This window comes from Pteropus medius, unplaced genomic scaffold (genome assembly GCF_902729225.1).
Source record: "Pteropus medius unplaced genomic scaffold, Ma_sr-lr_union100, whole genome shotgun sequence".
Taxonomy (NCBI): domain Eukaryota; kingdom Metazoa; phylum Chordata; class Mammalia; order Chiroptera; family Pteropodidae; genus Pteropus; species Pteropus medius.
In genome coordinates this window covers 2,527,474-2,542,257 of record NW_024342473.1, presented here as the reverse complement: position 1 = coordinate 2,542,257, position 14,784 = coordinate 2,527,474, and the positions used below count along the sequence as shown (strand labels likewise).

Below are 14,784 nucleotides of genomic sequence, written 5' to 3'. Positions count from 1 at the left end.
GAAAAGCAATAATGTTTATAACAGTTACTATAGATGCAGGAAATAAACAAGGGATAATACTTTGGTCTTTAGAAATCTTATAATCTGATTTTAATAAAGAAATGTTTACTGTATTTTGTCAATTTTAATACACTTTTCATTGACCAAATTTCTTTGCATATATTTATATTTTCAGTTAAGTACAACTCTCCCATTGGAAGGTTAACTTTGATCAATATCACACTCACAGATTTAGCATTAACACTTTGATGGATTAATTAAAGACTTAACTAGCTTTTAAAAAAATAAGTTATTGATAGGATGTGCCTTGTCTGTGTAAATTTTATATAATAAAAGGTAACCACTTACAAAACACTAGAGTACTCACTATGTGCTAAGTGACTGTTCAAAGCACTTTGCATAAATTAACTACTACCTCAGACTCATTTTCTGGGTGGTGAAATTCAAACAGAGAGATCTTTATTGACCTGCCAAAAGTCATACAGCTAGTAAACAGCAGAGCCAGGATTTGAACAGGAGTGTTTGAGTTCATGAGCTTAACCACTATTCAAACTGCCCCTTAGTATGTGATCACATCATATGCACACACTCGTGTGTGTGTGTGTGTGTGTGTGTGTGTGTGTGTGTATTTAGTCCTTACAGTAACAGTATAGGGTAAGTACTATTAATCTGTTTTCTCTCATCCACAAAAATGGGGATAAGGGAATAAGAAACATCCTGAAGGACACACAATTAAAGTGACAGTCACTTGCTTTTCTTAACCTTGGTAGGTTAGGTTAATAATTTTACAAAGAACAGATACATCACTCATATACTTAGTGATAGTAATAAATGTTAGAAATGTCCTTAATATTAATTAAATGTCTAATAATTCTGACACCATTGGGAATTTGGCTTGTTCAGAAAACATTTAAATATATACATATGAATTTAGAACCCATATCATCCTTTGAAGTTCACAATTTCAGAGATTGTATTCTACTAATTGCAGAAATAGTAAAAGGAATAAAACTCAGTCTCTGTTATATTACTGAAACCAATCTTTATAAACAGAACCATCACTATTTGTGTTAGTAAAGTGACAGGCCAGACTGAAACATGTTTCTTTTCTTACAGATTTTAGAACATATCTCAATCCCAATAAAATTTCATATCGAATAAACTACATATTAAACATGTCTCTATTTCTAGTTCATTAAGTGAGGTTTTCTCAGCTACCTTTACTCAATAAAAGAGGTTAAAAGTTTAGAGACACATTTTTTAAAAAATGGAGATATTAAGATTTCCATATTTAAAAGTTAACAAACTCCATACTAACTCCATAAATTTGAATAAGTCATTTAGTCAATTAAATCAAAGTCACTTACTGCTAATGATGATGTGCTAGACAGACGACTCATTACATGCTTGTCACTGCTGGAAGGACTTCTCCCCTCCAATGAACTCTGAGAAGTCATAAGAACCCTTCGTAGAGCTCTTTTTGGAGTTTTGGAGAAAGAGAATGCTCTTGTAACCTAGATTTAAAAATCTGAGTTACAATTCAGTAAGCCCATATAAACTTAACATAAGAACAATTACACATAAACAAAGGCAAATACACATTAAAGTTTTTGTACAGATAGTATATGGCAAAATTAGAATTGCTTTGGACAGGCAGCGAGAAAATGTAGTGCAGTAAGTCCTCACTTAATGTTGTCGATAGGTTCCATGACTTTAAGCAAAACGACATAGAACACAACCAATTTTACCATAGGCTAATTGATGTAAACAACAGTTAAGTTCCTATGGTATCTCAGCAATGTTATAATGAAACAACACTAAACCTACTGTACATTGTAGACTATTTCAACTGTACATTATAGACTATTTCATCTTGCATTCATAGAGCACTACAGTCCAATGGGAGAAAGAAAGTGAGAGTACAAGCCTAGCCTAGGAGAGAAAAAATCGGGTTTTGTTTGATTCCGCTAAAATTTGAACTATAGACTATGGCTGCAAATTTCTTCCAGACTATTACAATTCTTATGTAGTCCTCAACAAGCCTGATAAGGTAAGTAGGGAAATTATCTTCATCATTAGAAGACTGAAACCTACATATGGTCGGGATTAGATTCCAGGTCTCTTGATTCTGTCATGTGCCCTTTGCTGAAAAAAATGTGTGAGGCAATAATTAAGATAAACGCACACGTATCTATACCTAAAACACCATCAGTACATTTCTATTGAAGTAGAGTTCATAAAAGTATCACTGTAACAAGAACAGGAAGGATAACAAGTTGTTATAATTACTGTGCCAAAGAATTCACTGAACTAAAATTATTATCTCTGTGGCCATTTTCTAGAAGCAAAACCCATATTTATTTTATGGGCTATCTTTACATTGGTGTTTATGGCAATATTATTTTAATATACTCTGAAAAATACTTTTTGGAGATGTTAAACAATAACTTCACTGAGACTCACCTTTTTTGAAGTCTTTTTTATTGCTCTAGATGCTCTACTCAATGTACTGTCCATATCTTTTGTATTTACTTCAAAGGATTCTGGATCGGCAGTGTAAATAAGATTTTCCTGTTGAAAATAAATATTTTTATTATTTTAAAATAAATTTTAAAAAACACAACTGTTTCTAAAAATAAAACCTTTAAGCACTTATATACACATGGGAATATATATAAATGAAGCCACTCAAGATTTTTGATGTGTTTGCTTGACCTTCTCTTTTCCACATGATCTATTTACTATTTACATTTTGGTATAGTCCCCATAGATACTTTCCTCCATGAATAAAATAATTTTATTTTAACAAAATTGGAGTCATACCGTTCAGTTTTATATTTTATGTTTTTCAATTAGCCGTATATGTGTATTTTTCATGTCATTTAATACTCAAAGGAATTATTAGTGAACAGCTTATAAAAGGCTCTTCTGATTATATTAAAATTAATTTCACCATTCTACTATTTTTGAACAGTTAAACTGTTTCCACTTATTAAGAAATAAACTATTACAATAGCAAGAAAAATAAAAATACTTAGGAATAAACTTAACCAAGAAGATGGAACAAACACTGTAAACTACAAAATATCATTATGTTGCTGAAAGAAATTAAAGAATACACCAATAAATGGAAAAATATCCCATGTTCATGAACTGGAAGACAATATTGTTAAGTCAATACTACCCAAAACAGTCTACGGATTCTGTGAAATCCTATCAAATTCCCAATGATTTTTTTCAGAAAAAGAAAAATTCATTCTAAAATTCATATAGAATCACAAGGGATCCCAAATAGCCAAAATAATCTTGAAAAAGAACAAATTTGGAAGTCTCAAATTTCCTGGTTTTAAAACTTATTACAAAGTTACTTTTATCTAAATAATAAGGTACTAGCATAAAGGAATAGAATCAAATGAGATGAATTAGAATAGAAAGCCCAGAAATAATGGAACAGACCAGAGAGCTCATTTGACCTCATGTGGTCAAATGATTTGACAAGGGCATCAAGACTATTTAATAGGAAAAGAACTGTCTTTTCAACAAATGGTGCTAGGAAAGCTAGATATCTACAGGCAAAAAGGAATTAAGTTAGACCCTTACTTTACACCATATCCAAAATTAACTCAAAATAGATCAAATATCTAAAAGCTAAAATTATAAAATTCTCAGAAGAAAACATAGGGCAAAGAAAGCTTCAAGACAGTGGATTTAGCATTGATTTCTTAGGTATGACATCAAAGGCAGAGGAAACAAAAAAAAAAACTGGACTTTATGAAAATTTTAAATTAAAAAAAGACACTATCAAAGAGTAAAAGTGCAACTCACAGAATGGGAGAAAATATTTGCAAATCATATATTTGATAAGGGATTAATCTATCTATAAAACAGAGAATTCCTAAAACTCGACCAAAAAAAAAAAAAAGATTAAACATTCACCACCTATGTTTTCTTGATGAGTTTTTGAAATGGTTTCACTTTTTCACTTATAATTCTTGAATCTATAATTTATGTAGATGCATGGTTAGGATATACATCTAATTTTCTCTAAGTACTTAACCAACTATCTAAGCATCATGAGTTAACAATCTTATTAAATTGCTACGGTTCTACATTTATCATACGATAAAGTCTTATTTCAAGGCCTTCTATCCTTTCCATTGACTCATCTCTAAATTTTTCAGGGTAAAATGTTCTGATTATTGTAACTTTAACAATACAATTTAATATCTCATAAAGAAAGTACTATTTTTCTAAATTTTCTTGTCGTTGTTTTTTCTTTAAATATCTTTGGAATCATTCTGTCAAATTCCTGAAATTCCCTATAGGATTTTATAAGGACTTCAGTGAACTATCTTTATGACTAGTTAGCATTCTCATTCAGGAACATCACAGGTCTCTCTATAAACTACTGTTGTTTTCTTAAAATAGGTTTCATTTGTTCCTTATAAGACTATTCTTAGAATTATACTAAATTTATACCAAATTTTATTGGAAAGGGGGTCTTCATTACCTACAATTTCTAGTTGATTACTGTTGGTAAAGAGGAAAAATATTGACATGTACATATTTATATTTTATTTGGCTACTTAACTAAACTGTAAATTCTAATAATTTTCAGTTGGTTCATGTCAATTATCTAGATAATCATTTGAAAAAGAACTCTGAATAGTTAATATCTCTTGCCAATCCATGAGAAACAAAGTAGTCGGGACTGTGATTCAAGCTCTGCCTAACCGTGAGTCTCTCTCCACCTTCATTCATATACAACTGCAAGGTTTTGCATTATTAAGATTTCCTACATCTCATAGAAAGATTACATTCCCTACACTGCTGTACGTATGGCACCATAAGCTAAGAACAGCTTTAACTTTAGTTTTATGAACTTAATTTTGTTTTCATTTCATTCCATTTTCAATTTTAATTTCATGTGATTTCATTTCAATTTGGATTCATCCGATCAATAATTATATATTGAAAATCTATTTGATAGAAGTTTTTTATGTTCCTAGATATAGAGACAAATTCAGGAAAAAAATGGTGACACTAAATCATTTTCCTCCATTATGCTGTGTTTTTAAACTACTTTAAACTACAAGTAATTTATCAATGTTCACTTTGAATTGGTCAAATTATGATATTTTTTAAAAACTGAAAGCTGAAAAATCCAATAGAATTAGGTGAAAAAACAATTGGAAACAGTAAGATAATAAAAATGATCAGTTACAAAATTAATATACAAATATCAAAGATTGACCTACATACAAAAGAACTTAAACAACTAAAGTATCTCATTTGTGATAGTTACCTAGGAATCAATCTAACAAGATATGCTCATGTCTATGCTTATATTTCTGGAAAGATACCCATAAAAGTATCAACAGTTATGTCACTGAAAAGACCAGTGGGGCAGGTGCATATATTTACTGCAGTATACTTTTATTTGATTTTTTTTCTTATGTGCAAATATAATTATCTTGAATATTTAGATGTAAAACATATTAATGTATATTTAATGAAATGAAATACCAAGTATGTTTAATGTTGGCAAAATGCTCTTTTTATAATGAAGGCCCCTGAAATTTAAAGTAGTTGCAAACAAAGAAAAGAGATTCTCAGTACTTTCTATTGTGATCTTAACTATTAACCACCTATGAACTGAATTGGGAACAGATGGTTTCATGTTCTCTCTCTACGAACATATAAATTGCTTCTGATTTGGTGGGGGAAAACAGATATAAGGTCTTTTACGTTACTAGAAGGCTTTGAGTTCAGAATGACTGAAAGGGTAAACCAAACATCTAGTTAGTTCACCAGCGGCTGAGAAGACAATATAGCTGTTGAAGATGTAAAGATGAACTTCCTTTAGTTCTCTCTGAATAGAGGAAGGAAAAATTCAGACAAATCATAGACAAAAGTACCAAGGAGGGGAAACTTATGTTCAGTATTCTCAGGCTTTTTTCTATTACTCTTTTTCCTCAAAAATTCCCATTCTGCCCCCTGAAATCTCACTTTCTAATCTATTCCTCTAAATTTCTAAAATGAAAATGATATTCAGTACCGGAACCAACTCAATTTTAATAACACACTAATATAATTCTAAAAACATTTTATGTTTTTGTCAATATATCTCAAGACTTAAAGCAGCTTGGGAAGAGAAGTTCTTCAATCAGCACCAAATCCACATGAATTTAAGACTAGCTCTAAACACAGATCTGAGTTTAAAAATTATATAGTAATCAATTTCTCCAATGAGATACATGATATTGTTTTCAGGAGAAACTGAACCTCAGCTACAGATTTTAGAGGCCTATTCCTGGGTGTTATTAATTCACAGGAAATATTCTAGAATTTCTGATATCTTAAGCCAATGAGCTCAACTATACATGTGAGTTATCAAATCTCCTTCCCTAAGTTCTCTCCTACTAGTCCTCAAACTCAAAGATGTAAAAGAAAAAAATATCTAGTATCATTGGGCCCCCTCCCTTAGCCTGTCCCTCAAACTCTGTAATCATATTTATAGTTTAGATCTTCTGATAAGGCCAAATTATAATGGTGCCAATAACAGACATTTATATTAACAATTTATTATGTATGGCTAATAATCAGCAAAATAATTATAATTTTAAATAGAAATCATATGAACTCCATTATAAATATTATTGGCACAGAAATACAAACTCTTCTTGCATATGTTCTGTCTTCAACCTATTCTTCATGAAATTAGAAATTCTAGTTGTAAGTTTAAAAACTAAGAATGAATATTGCCACTAATAAGTAGCCAATGGTGATTTCATCAAGATATAGGATTAGTTTGATTGTTTAAAGAAATATAAAGAATTAGTGGTAAAAGCACTGAACTTTAGCCTAAGACATTTAGTTATCAAGGTACCTCTAAACTATTCAAAGTGGAAGAGTGGGCGGAGGGGAGTGATAATAGTGCTTAAATTTATGTTAATAAAATTTTACTTTTGATATTAGAGGTTAGAAATCTGTAATGACTTCAGCAAAGCTATCATCTAACCTCAAGTGATTTATGAGCTTTAAGAGTATGGACCACACAATTGAAGGTTACATGTTGGCAAAAGACCCAAAATACATACCTAAATATTCTGAGGAAAAAATTTTCACCAGATTAAAACTTTAATATTTAAATTCTGAAATAACAGAATATGGGACATAATATCCATGGAGAGAAAATCTATCAAGAAGGTTTAACTGAGAATAAAGATATCTGGATTACAATGTTAGCTTTAAACTCATGGCCTTAGTTTCACATGTGAAGTAATATGTTTTCTTTCAGCCTGAAAATTTTAATTCTTAAATCAAATGGGCATGACAAATAAAATAGTGTAGAATAGTTAGACTTATTTTACTCATATAATTTAAGCTCCAATTATTTACAGCACCAAAAATATATATAATAAAAGAATAAAAACTACTGATTCAAAGAATCAGAGATTTTTATCTGTTACATCTTTTGTGTATATATATTTAGAAATACTTTCTCTTCAACATGGCAAATGTTCTCAAATGATAAGACATTGAAGACTTTTTAAAAATTTACTACATACAATATTTTAAATGTGGGAAAGAGCTCAAGTGAAGTCACTAAATAGGTAAATTTACAAACATATTTCTTAGTAACAATTTCACAACTCGAAAGAATTTCGTGATTTAAGACAGTATAAATCAGGACATAGTTAAATGTTTGCTGCCATCTTGTGGTTAATTTTACTTAATGAAATTTTTTCATTAGTTGTTTATATTTGAGTTCTAGGATTATTAGCCATCTCGTGGCTAGTAATTCAACAGACTGTAGTTTAAGGAAATTTTTCCATTAACTGTTTATGGAAAAGACTGCATAAGCCATTTAGTCTGACACCATGATAGATGCAGGAGTAATTTCTAAAATAGGCAATCACTATATTGCAAGGATCCATTTTAAATATGAATACCTAGAACTGTGAAAAAAAATTCTTCCTTATAATGGGTAGTTTTGTAAGCTTTACAATAAAAACTGTCTCCATCACTTTTCTAGCCAACATTCTGTTTTAGGACTAGCATTGTATTTCCTCTATGAATCTTTTTTGTGGGACAAACAACCCTTTATTTATAACACCATATATTGGCCCGCAGAAATTTTAACAAACGAACAAATCAGAAAGTCTGTTAATTGTTCTAAACACTTATGTAGGGAGTTTTAATCAAGTATTATGTACTTTATGAACCACAATAATTACATCTCAGTGTCTTTCAAGGGAATACTTAACTATGATAAAATAAACATTTTATTGTTGCAAGACTATCCAAGGCAATCTCAGTTTCAGTACTACTGTACTGATAAGGGTTACCTATGAATACAATCTCCTCTACCTATGTCATTAGTGCAAAGATGAAGGGGTTATATATCACATGTCTCCTCCATATGTAATGAAGAAATCAAATTATCTTTTAAGGGACGTATATTTCATTTCTGGTGTGTCTTTTAACTTTGATAATTTGATTTTCTCATGTATCTTCATCTTAATCTGTATAGGATAATTATATATTCATAATGGTATTTGATTTTAAGAGGTTGTACTGAGAAAACGGGACTGGCTACTTGCCTGAAAGGAAAAGCAACTTGCTACAACTCACCTATTGCTTTCAGTTAGATAAAAGAACAACAGAACAAAATATCTTCTATTTTACAAACAGCCAAGTTAAAGAGCACCATGAAAATCACAGGGTACATTACCACAAGTCCCAAAGCCTCACTAATTTAGAGCCATAGGAGCTACAAGGCTACAAGGGCCTATCTGTAAACTAGAGACTCAAAAAAATGTTTCATGTGTCTATGCTTTTAAAAGTTCTTTTCCAAAAGAACTTAAACCAGCTTTCCTCAATACACACGAAACTAAAACTCTCCTCTATTCATAATTAACAAGTCACTAGAAATGTACAGGTTTAGCTTGAACGCACTGTCATGGAATTTAACTTTTCATTATATTTGTGGATTAAGAACTTACAGCATCTGCTTTACAAATGGTGTTGGCTACGTGTCGACATAGCATCTTTAGCCAGTTTTCTTTTAGAAGTTCCTCTGACGTCATCTGGAAACTGAGCAGCACATTTGCCTGCTCCGTTGGTGGCCTCACAAGCAAGGCAAAAGCATTATGGCAATCTAGTTCCAGAATCATAAACATTAAGTGTTATTCCTTGGAAAATAACAGATTTATGCAAGTTTAGTTCTCTCAGACCAACAAAATTCCAATGAAATGATCTCTTCTTCACCCTTTCCATCTCTTCTATTTTTAACTGGACAAAGAGCATCACCATATTACATTGAAACATTAGAATTATAACAGAAAGTACAATATGAGGGACCAACAATGATAATTTGATATTAAGTAAACATGTTTTCTATAAATTTAATATTTTCTATGATGGAATTTTTAAAAATTAGATTATATCATTTCTTAGAATTCTAGAATTTGAGTTTCAAAATAAAACAGTATTGTAAGAATAACTTGACTTACTTAAATCAAGTTCAAAGAAACAAAATGTCCAAATATTAAATTAGAAAATGTTATGACCAATATGCTAAAACAGAACTTATTTTAAACGTCTTCCATTATTATAATCCAAAAATATGAAAATGATTTAAAATAAATTCTCTAAATAACCTTTAATAAATCCAGAATGTGACAAGTAAAGTTAGCAATACAGTTGATGTTTGAGTTTTAATTGTTTCTATTAACTCAAAACTTTACATTATTAGAGGGTGGGGTCAGTAATAGAACAAGGTGACATTGTAAAAACATATGCCTAACATCCAGAAAATGGCCATGCAGACACATCACTAGGTGCTAGTTAAACAATGATACTGTTTTGAGTAGGTACAAACTTCTGGCAATTTCAGGCTGTCAGAGAACTCTCCCTAACACTACCAAAGCTGAGAGTAAAACCTCCCCGTAATATACACTTAACTCCATGTCAGGTCTACCACAGTTACTCTGGGTATATTTACTCATACATATCTATACCTGGTCATATCCTAAATGTACCCTTAACAACGCAGCCACTGGCGACAGGGAAGGTATAAGATGTGGAGCACAGGTAATAGACTGATGATTTCTTTTGGATTATGAAGAAATGAAGAGTTTTGGGGTGGGAATAGGCTAGCTTAGAGCATTATTTTGACAGGTAACCATTTAAGGGATAAAGATATTTCACAGGTTGAGAAAGCACTTTCATTCGGGAAAAAAAAAAAAAAAATCAAGTCAGTTCCTAGAGATGGAGTTGGGATAGAAGTATTAAAACAATTACTTTACCAGAACTAACCAACTATATGTAAAGATAATTTACTAGTTAAACATGAAACGTAAGGGAGTGAATCAAACCTACAATGAATATAAACTATTTTTATTTAGCCAATAGTTTATCCAATGAGCATACCTTCAGTCTCTCTTATGTCCAGCACTTTCTTAATTTGAGAAAGAGGCATTAGATGAATATGCTTAAGAGAAGCTGGAGGTCGAGTATGGCCAGGAGGACTCCTAAAAGTGCCAATAACTTTGTGTCGTTTTCTTGCTATCTAATTATAAGGGGGAGAAAAGTCATTATAAGAAATATGAATAAAAACAAAGACCAACTACTTAAAAATAAAATGGCATTAATCACATAAATCTATATGCAGCTCATCTGACTATTAGTCATTGCAGAATTCATATTTGAGAAGAAGCAGAGTTACCATGTGACAAATTCATGCATGTAATTGGCAGAAATGTTCACATTTATGAGAAGAGCTCAAAAGTCAAGAAAAACAGGCGGAGGGGCAGGATCTATGCAAAAGATCCCAGAGATATGAAAGAACTTAGCATTGTGAGAAGTAATATAATCAAAGAACCAAGGAATCTTCTTGAGTTCTGAAAGGGGAATAGTTACTCTGGGACCTCTGTCTTGGGCTCAAAAGATAACTGATATCAAAGCAGAATTTATGATTATCTTAGATCCTGAGAATAAAGGGGAGAATAATAAAGAAATGGTTCTGCTGCTCATATTTTTATACTATTGAGAAAGAAGAAAATTAAAAGGTAATTAAACAATACATTAAATAAATGGCATAAAATTTAAATTTAAAGTGCTGTGTTCAGATATAACTTTACCTAACCTTCTTGCAAAAGAAGGAGATGGATAAATACTACACTAAAATAGCCGGCAGCAAAATCAGAAAGGACCATGTGATTCATGATGTCCTTGAGTTCTGTGAATTTTATTAGGTCTTTAAATTTACTGTTTTTACTTCCATGAAATCTTAGTATGTTATTTTGCCTTGTTAAAAGAACATCTCTTTTGTGGTTATAATCATCAACTGAAAGTCATTCACGCAAAATTATTTAGATTAAGTTACTTAATGAATTGAGATTGATTGGTCACCATCATAAATATGACAAAGTATGGCTGAAAAGTTATTACCTTTTCTTGACTAATAAGAAAAGATCAAAAGGCAGTCAGTATCGTATTCACATTGAAGCAGAAATGACACTGACGTGTTACATATCAAATATTAAAAGTTCATTTATATTAATATAGTAAAAATAAATGATACACTTAATAATTATTTCCCCTGTAATATTTGAATATACTTTTGAATTAATTTGATTAAGCAAAATAAATAATTTTAAAGTTCATTTTTAAAAAGAAAAAGCAATGACAAGTATTAATATTCTTAATGACACAAATGCTAGTAAATCAAGGTAAAAAACCCAAAAATACAGATAAAACTATAAAAAAAAATATACCCTTAAATACCAAATTAGTTCAGCTTCAGTAAAACGTTACGTCATATTTAAGAGCTGTCACTATAGACTGTATACATTTTTAATGTTCTAACTTTTACCATACTCTTCATTCCAAATTTGCTAAGAGGTTTGTTATATACTTAAAACAAAAAAGCTAAAGGACAAGAGTTTGGGATTATAAATCTTGAAGTCCAAATTTAATGTTAGAATTAAAGTGGAAGGAAGGTCAATGAGCCAGTTATAGAAGACTTCACAGAATATGAAAGGGATGTAAGATCAAAAATTTAAAGCTGGTCACAATTCTCTCAGGATTAAGGGGGAATAAAAACCAGAATGGATTAGTAGGAAAGTATAGAAAACCTAACCTATTAGATAAATGGGGCCAGTTGACTTAGGGACTTCAACAGGAAAAACCCAAAAAAGCTTTAATAGAAGCTAATAAATAGAAATATCTACCAACTGTGAACAGTAAAACACCATGATAATGCGAATTGAGGTAAAAATATGACTGGTAATTGACTAGCCCATGTTCTCAAAAGCAGAGTAGCCTAAAGTTCTTATTATGGGAGAGACAAGTAGTTCAGAATTATCTGTCTCATGATTTTTTTTTATAAATTTCTCAGGTTAGGGTATGGTCAATTGCATATAGTATTTTCACTGTCCTTTGTGTTTTGTGACATTACTAAACTAATGAAAACATCATTTTCCACTAACTTCACAACAAAACTTTGCATTTAACACAAGTGAATTTTTGGTGCCTGTGCATGACTTATTCTCTAAGATTCTCTGGTATTTTATAATAATATACATGATACAAGAGGGCAGCATGAGAGGTAGAAAAAGAAAAAAGAGGTATAAACTTTTTTAAAAAAGAAAAAAGAAACTTATCAATCACTTTAATGAAAGCAACAGAAAGTTACTCAATAATAGATATGTCAAATTAGTCTTCTGGTTAATATCTGTTTTTATCAAAACCAACAGTTTTATCTTCTGAGATGAAAGAAAAATACACTCTTTTATATCCCCCATTTGACTGCTTAGTTGTTTAAAAATACACTATTAATACAATTAAAGAAAAGGGTTAAAAAAAACACACAAACACAATTCAATTTGCCTGTAGGAATAATATGAGGGAAAAATTTAACTTAGATGAGAAATTTAGAATTAGAATCATTAAACCCCACCTGATATACTGACCAATCACTCTGAAATCTGCTGTCTTAAGTAAAAATTAGATCATAATTTATAATATTAAATAATCAATTTATCTGTCTTCCACAAAATATTGACTTCTTTGATGAAAAAAAATCTACTTAAATTTCAAAATGAATGCATAATTTTTTTGTAAACCTTTTACATATATGCATAGAAACAAGAAGTTCCTAAAATTCTTGACTTAAGCATTTATTTCCATAGGAATAAACTGAATTTTAATTATAACTTAAATTTGAAGTCAGGGAAATTTATCCAACTTCTTAATATTAGGACTTCTAAAAGCATTCTATTAATAGTAGTAAACCAACAATTGGTCTCAATCAAAAAAGTGCGATTGTTTAAGTTCACTTTACTTTAAACTTATATATAATACTTCAATTATAGCTCGGTTTTAAATATTCAAAGAAGTCACACAAATCAGCAATGTTATTATATTACATTAAGTACAACTTTACCTCCAGGCAGTCATTGAAGAGAAAGAGAGTTACTTGTTCTCCTCTGTCACAGGGGTGCTCACCTAGAGAAATTGTTTCAACGCGTTGGATTAAGCTTCGGTGAGAAGATAAAAGATTAGCCTGCATAGATTAAAAATATTAATAGAAAAAAATCACTTAGGAGCAAATAACTTTTTAAAGTTATAAATTTAAAGACAGTGGTACCAAGATTCTGTTTATATTAAAAACTATAAAATCTAAATAACAAGAAAGAAAATAAATCGACAATCATCAAAAACAAATACTGACCGGACATCCATCTACTTCATAAACAACATCAAAAATTTGCTTTTGGGCTTCAGTTTTTCTCTTATCCTCATTAATATGCCTGAAAAATTCATAAGGTTATTTGAAAAACTTTAACTTGTAAAACAACAGAATATGAAAACTCCATACAAATACATCTCATGTCACAATAAAAGTCCTTCCCATGAGTTTATCTTAATTCTTATAACTGAATCAGTTAATAGGTTCCCTAAAAGTATCCCACTACATTAAAAAAAAATGCCACAGACCTTTCAGAAAACTCTGTTTAGTATGCTTTACTATAATCCTTACTATATTCTTTTTTGTTTTTACCATACTCACTATATACTTTCTAAAAGACATTAAAGCTGTATGGTCTTCAGGTTAACAGTTCTAAGTTCATTATTAAAGTAATTTCCAAGTCACATGCTAATCATTTCACTGAAACAAAAACTAAGACACAGCTTCCAGACAAGATGGAATAAAAAGGAAAGGATATATCCTTCTGCCTGAAACAACTAAAAAAACATCAAAATATAGAGAAACAAGGTTTCTCAAGACACTGAAAGTCAATTCCTATGAGACAGGAAACAAATAAGGCAAGCTGGACAACCATATACTGCCTTTAAATTCAAAGACATAAATCGATTGAAAGTAAAATGATGAAAATATAGCACCCAACAACAGCAAAATATACATTCTTCTCAAGTGTACATGTAGCAGTCTCCAGGTTAGGCCATATAATAAGCTTCAAAAAGTTTGAGATAACTGAAATAATACAAAGTATATTCTCTGACAACAGTAGAATGAAATTAGAAATAACAAAAGAAAACTTTGAAAATTCACAAATGTGTGGTAATTAAATAACACTCCTAAAAAAATCAACAAGTCAAGAAGAAATCACAATGGAAATTGAAAATACGTTGAGATAAAAAAACAATAACACAGCATACCAAAATTTATGGGATATAACTAAAGCAATGCTTAAAGAGAAATTTATAGCTATAAATGAACATAATAAAAAAAATGATCTTAAATCAATGACT

The 14,784-nt window shown here is 30.4% G+C and overlaps 1 protein-coding gene across 5 annotated transcripts in view; it reads right to left on the bottom strand.

The window, feature by feature from the left end:
- ECT2 (epithelial cell transforming 2) overlaps positions 1-14,784 on the bottom strand; it is a 56,529-nt gene that overhangs the window by 3,020 nt on the left and 38,725 nt on the right. For all 5 annotated transcript variants that reach the window (XM_039865053.1, XM_039865051.1, XM_039865056.1 and 2 more), the window contains 6 exons: positions 13,742-13,820; positions 13,454-13,573; positions 10,438-10,576; positions 9,009-9,163; positions 2,464-2,571; positions 1,368-1,514 (listed from right to left, as the gene is read on the bottom strand). In XM_039865053.1, the coding sequence (XP_039720987.1) occupies positions 1,368-1,514; positions 2,464-2,571; positions 9,009-9,163; positions 10,438-10,576; positions 13,454-13,573; positions 13,742-13,820 (748 nt within the window). The remainder of the gene's footprint in view (positions 1-1,367; positions 1,515-2,463; positions 2,572-9,008; positions 9,164-10,437; positions 10,577-13,453; positions 13,574-13,741; positions 13,821-14,784) is intronic.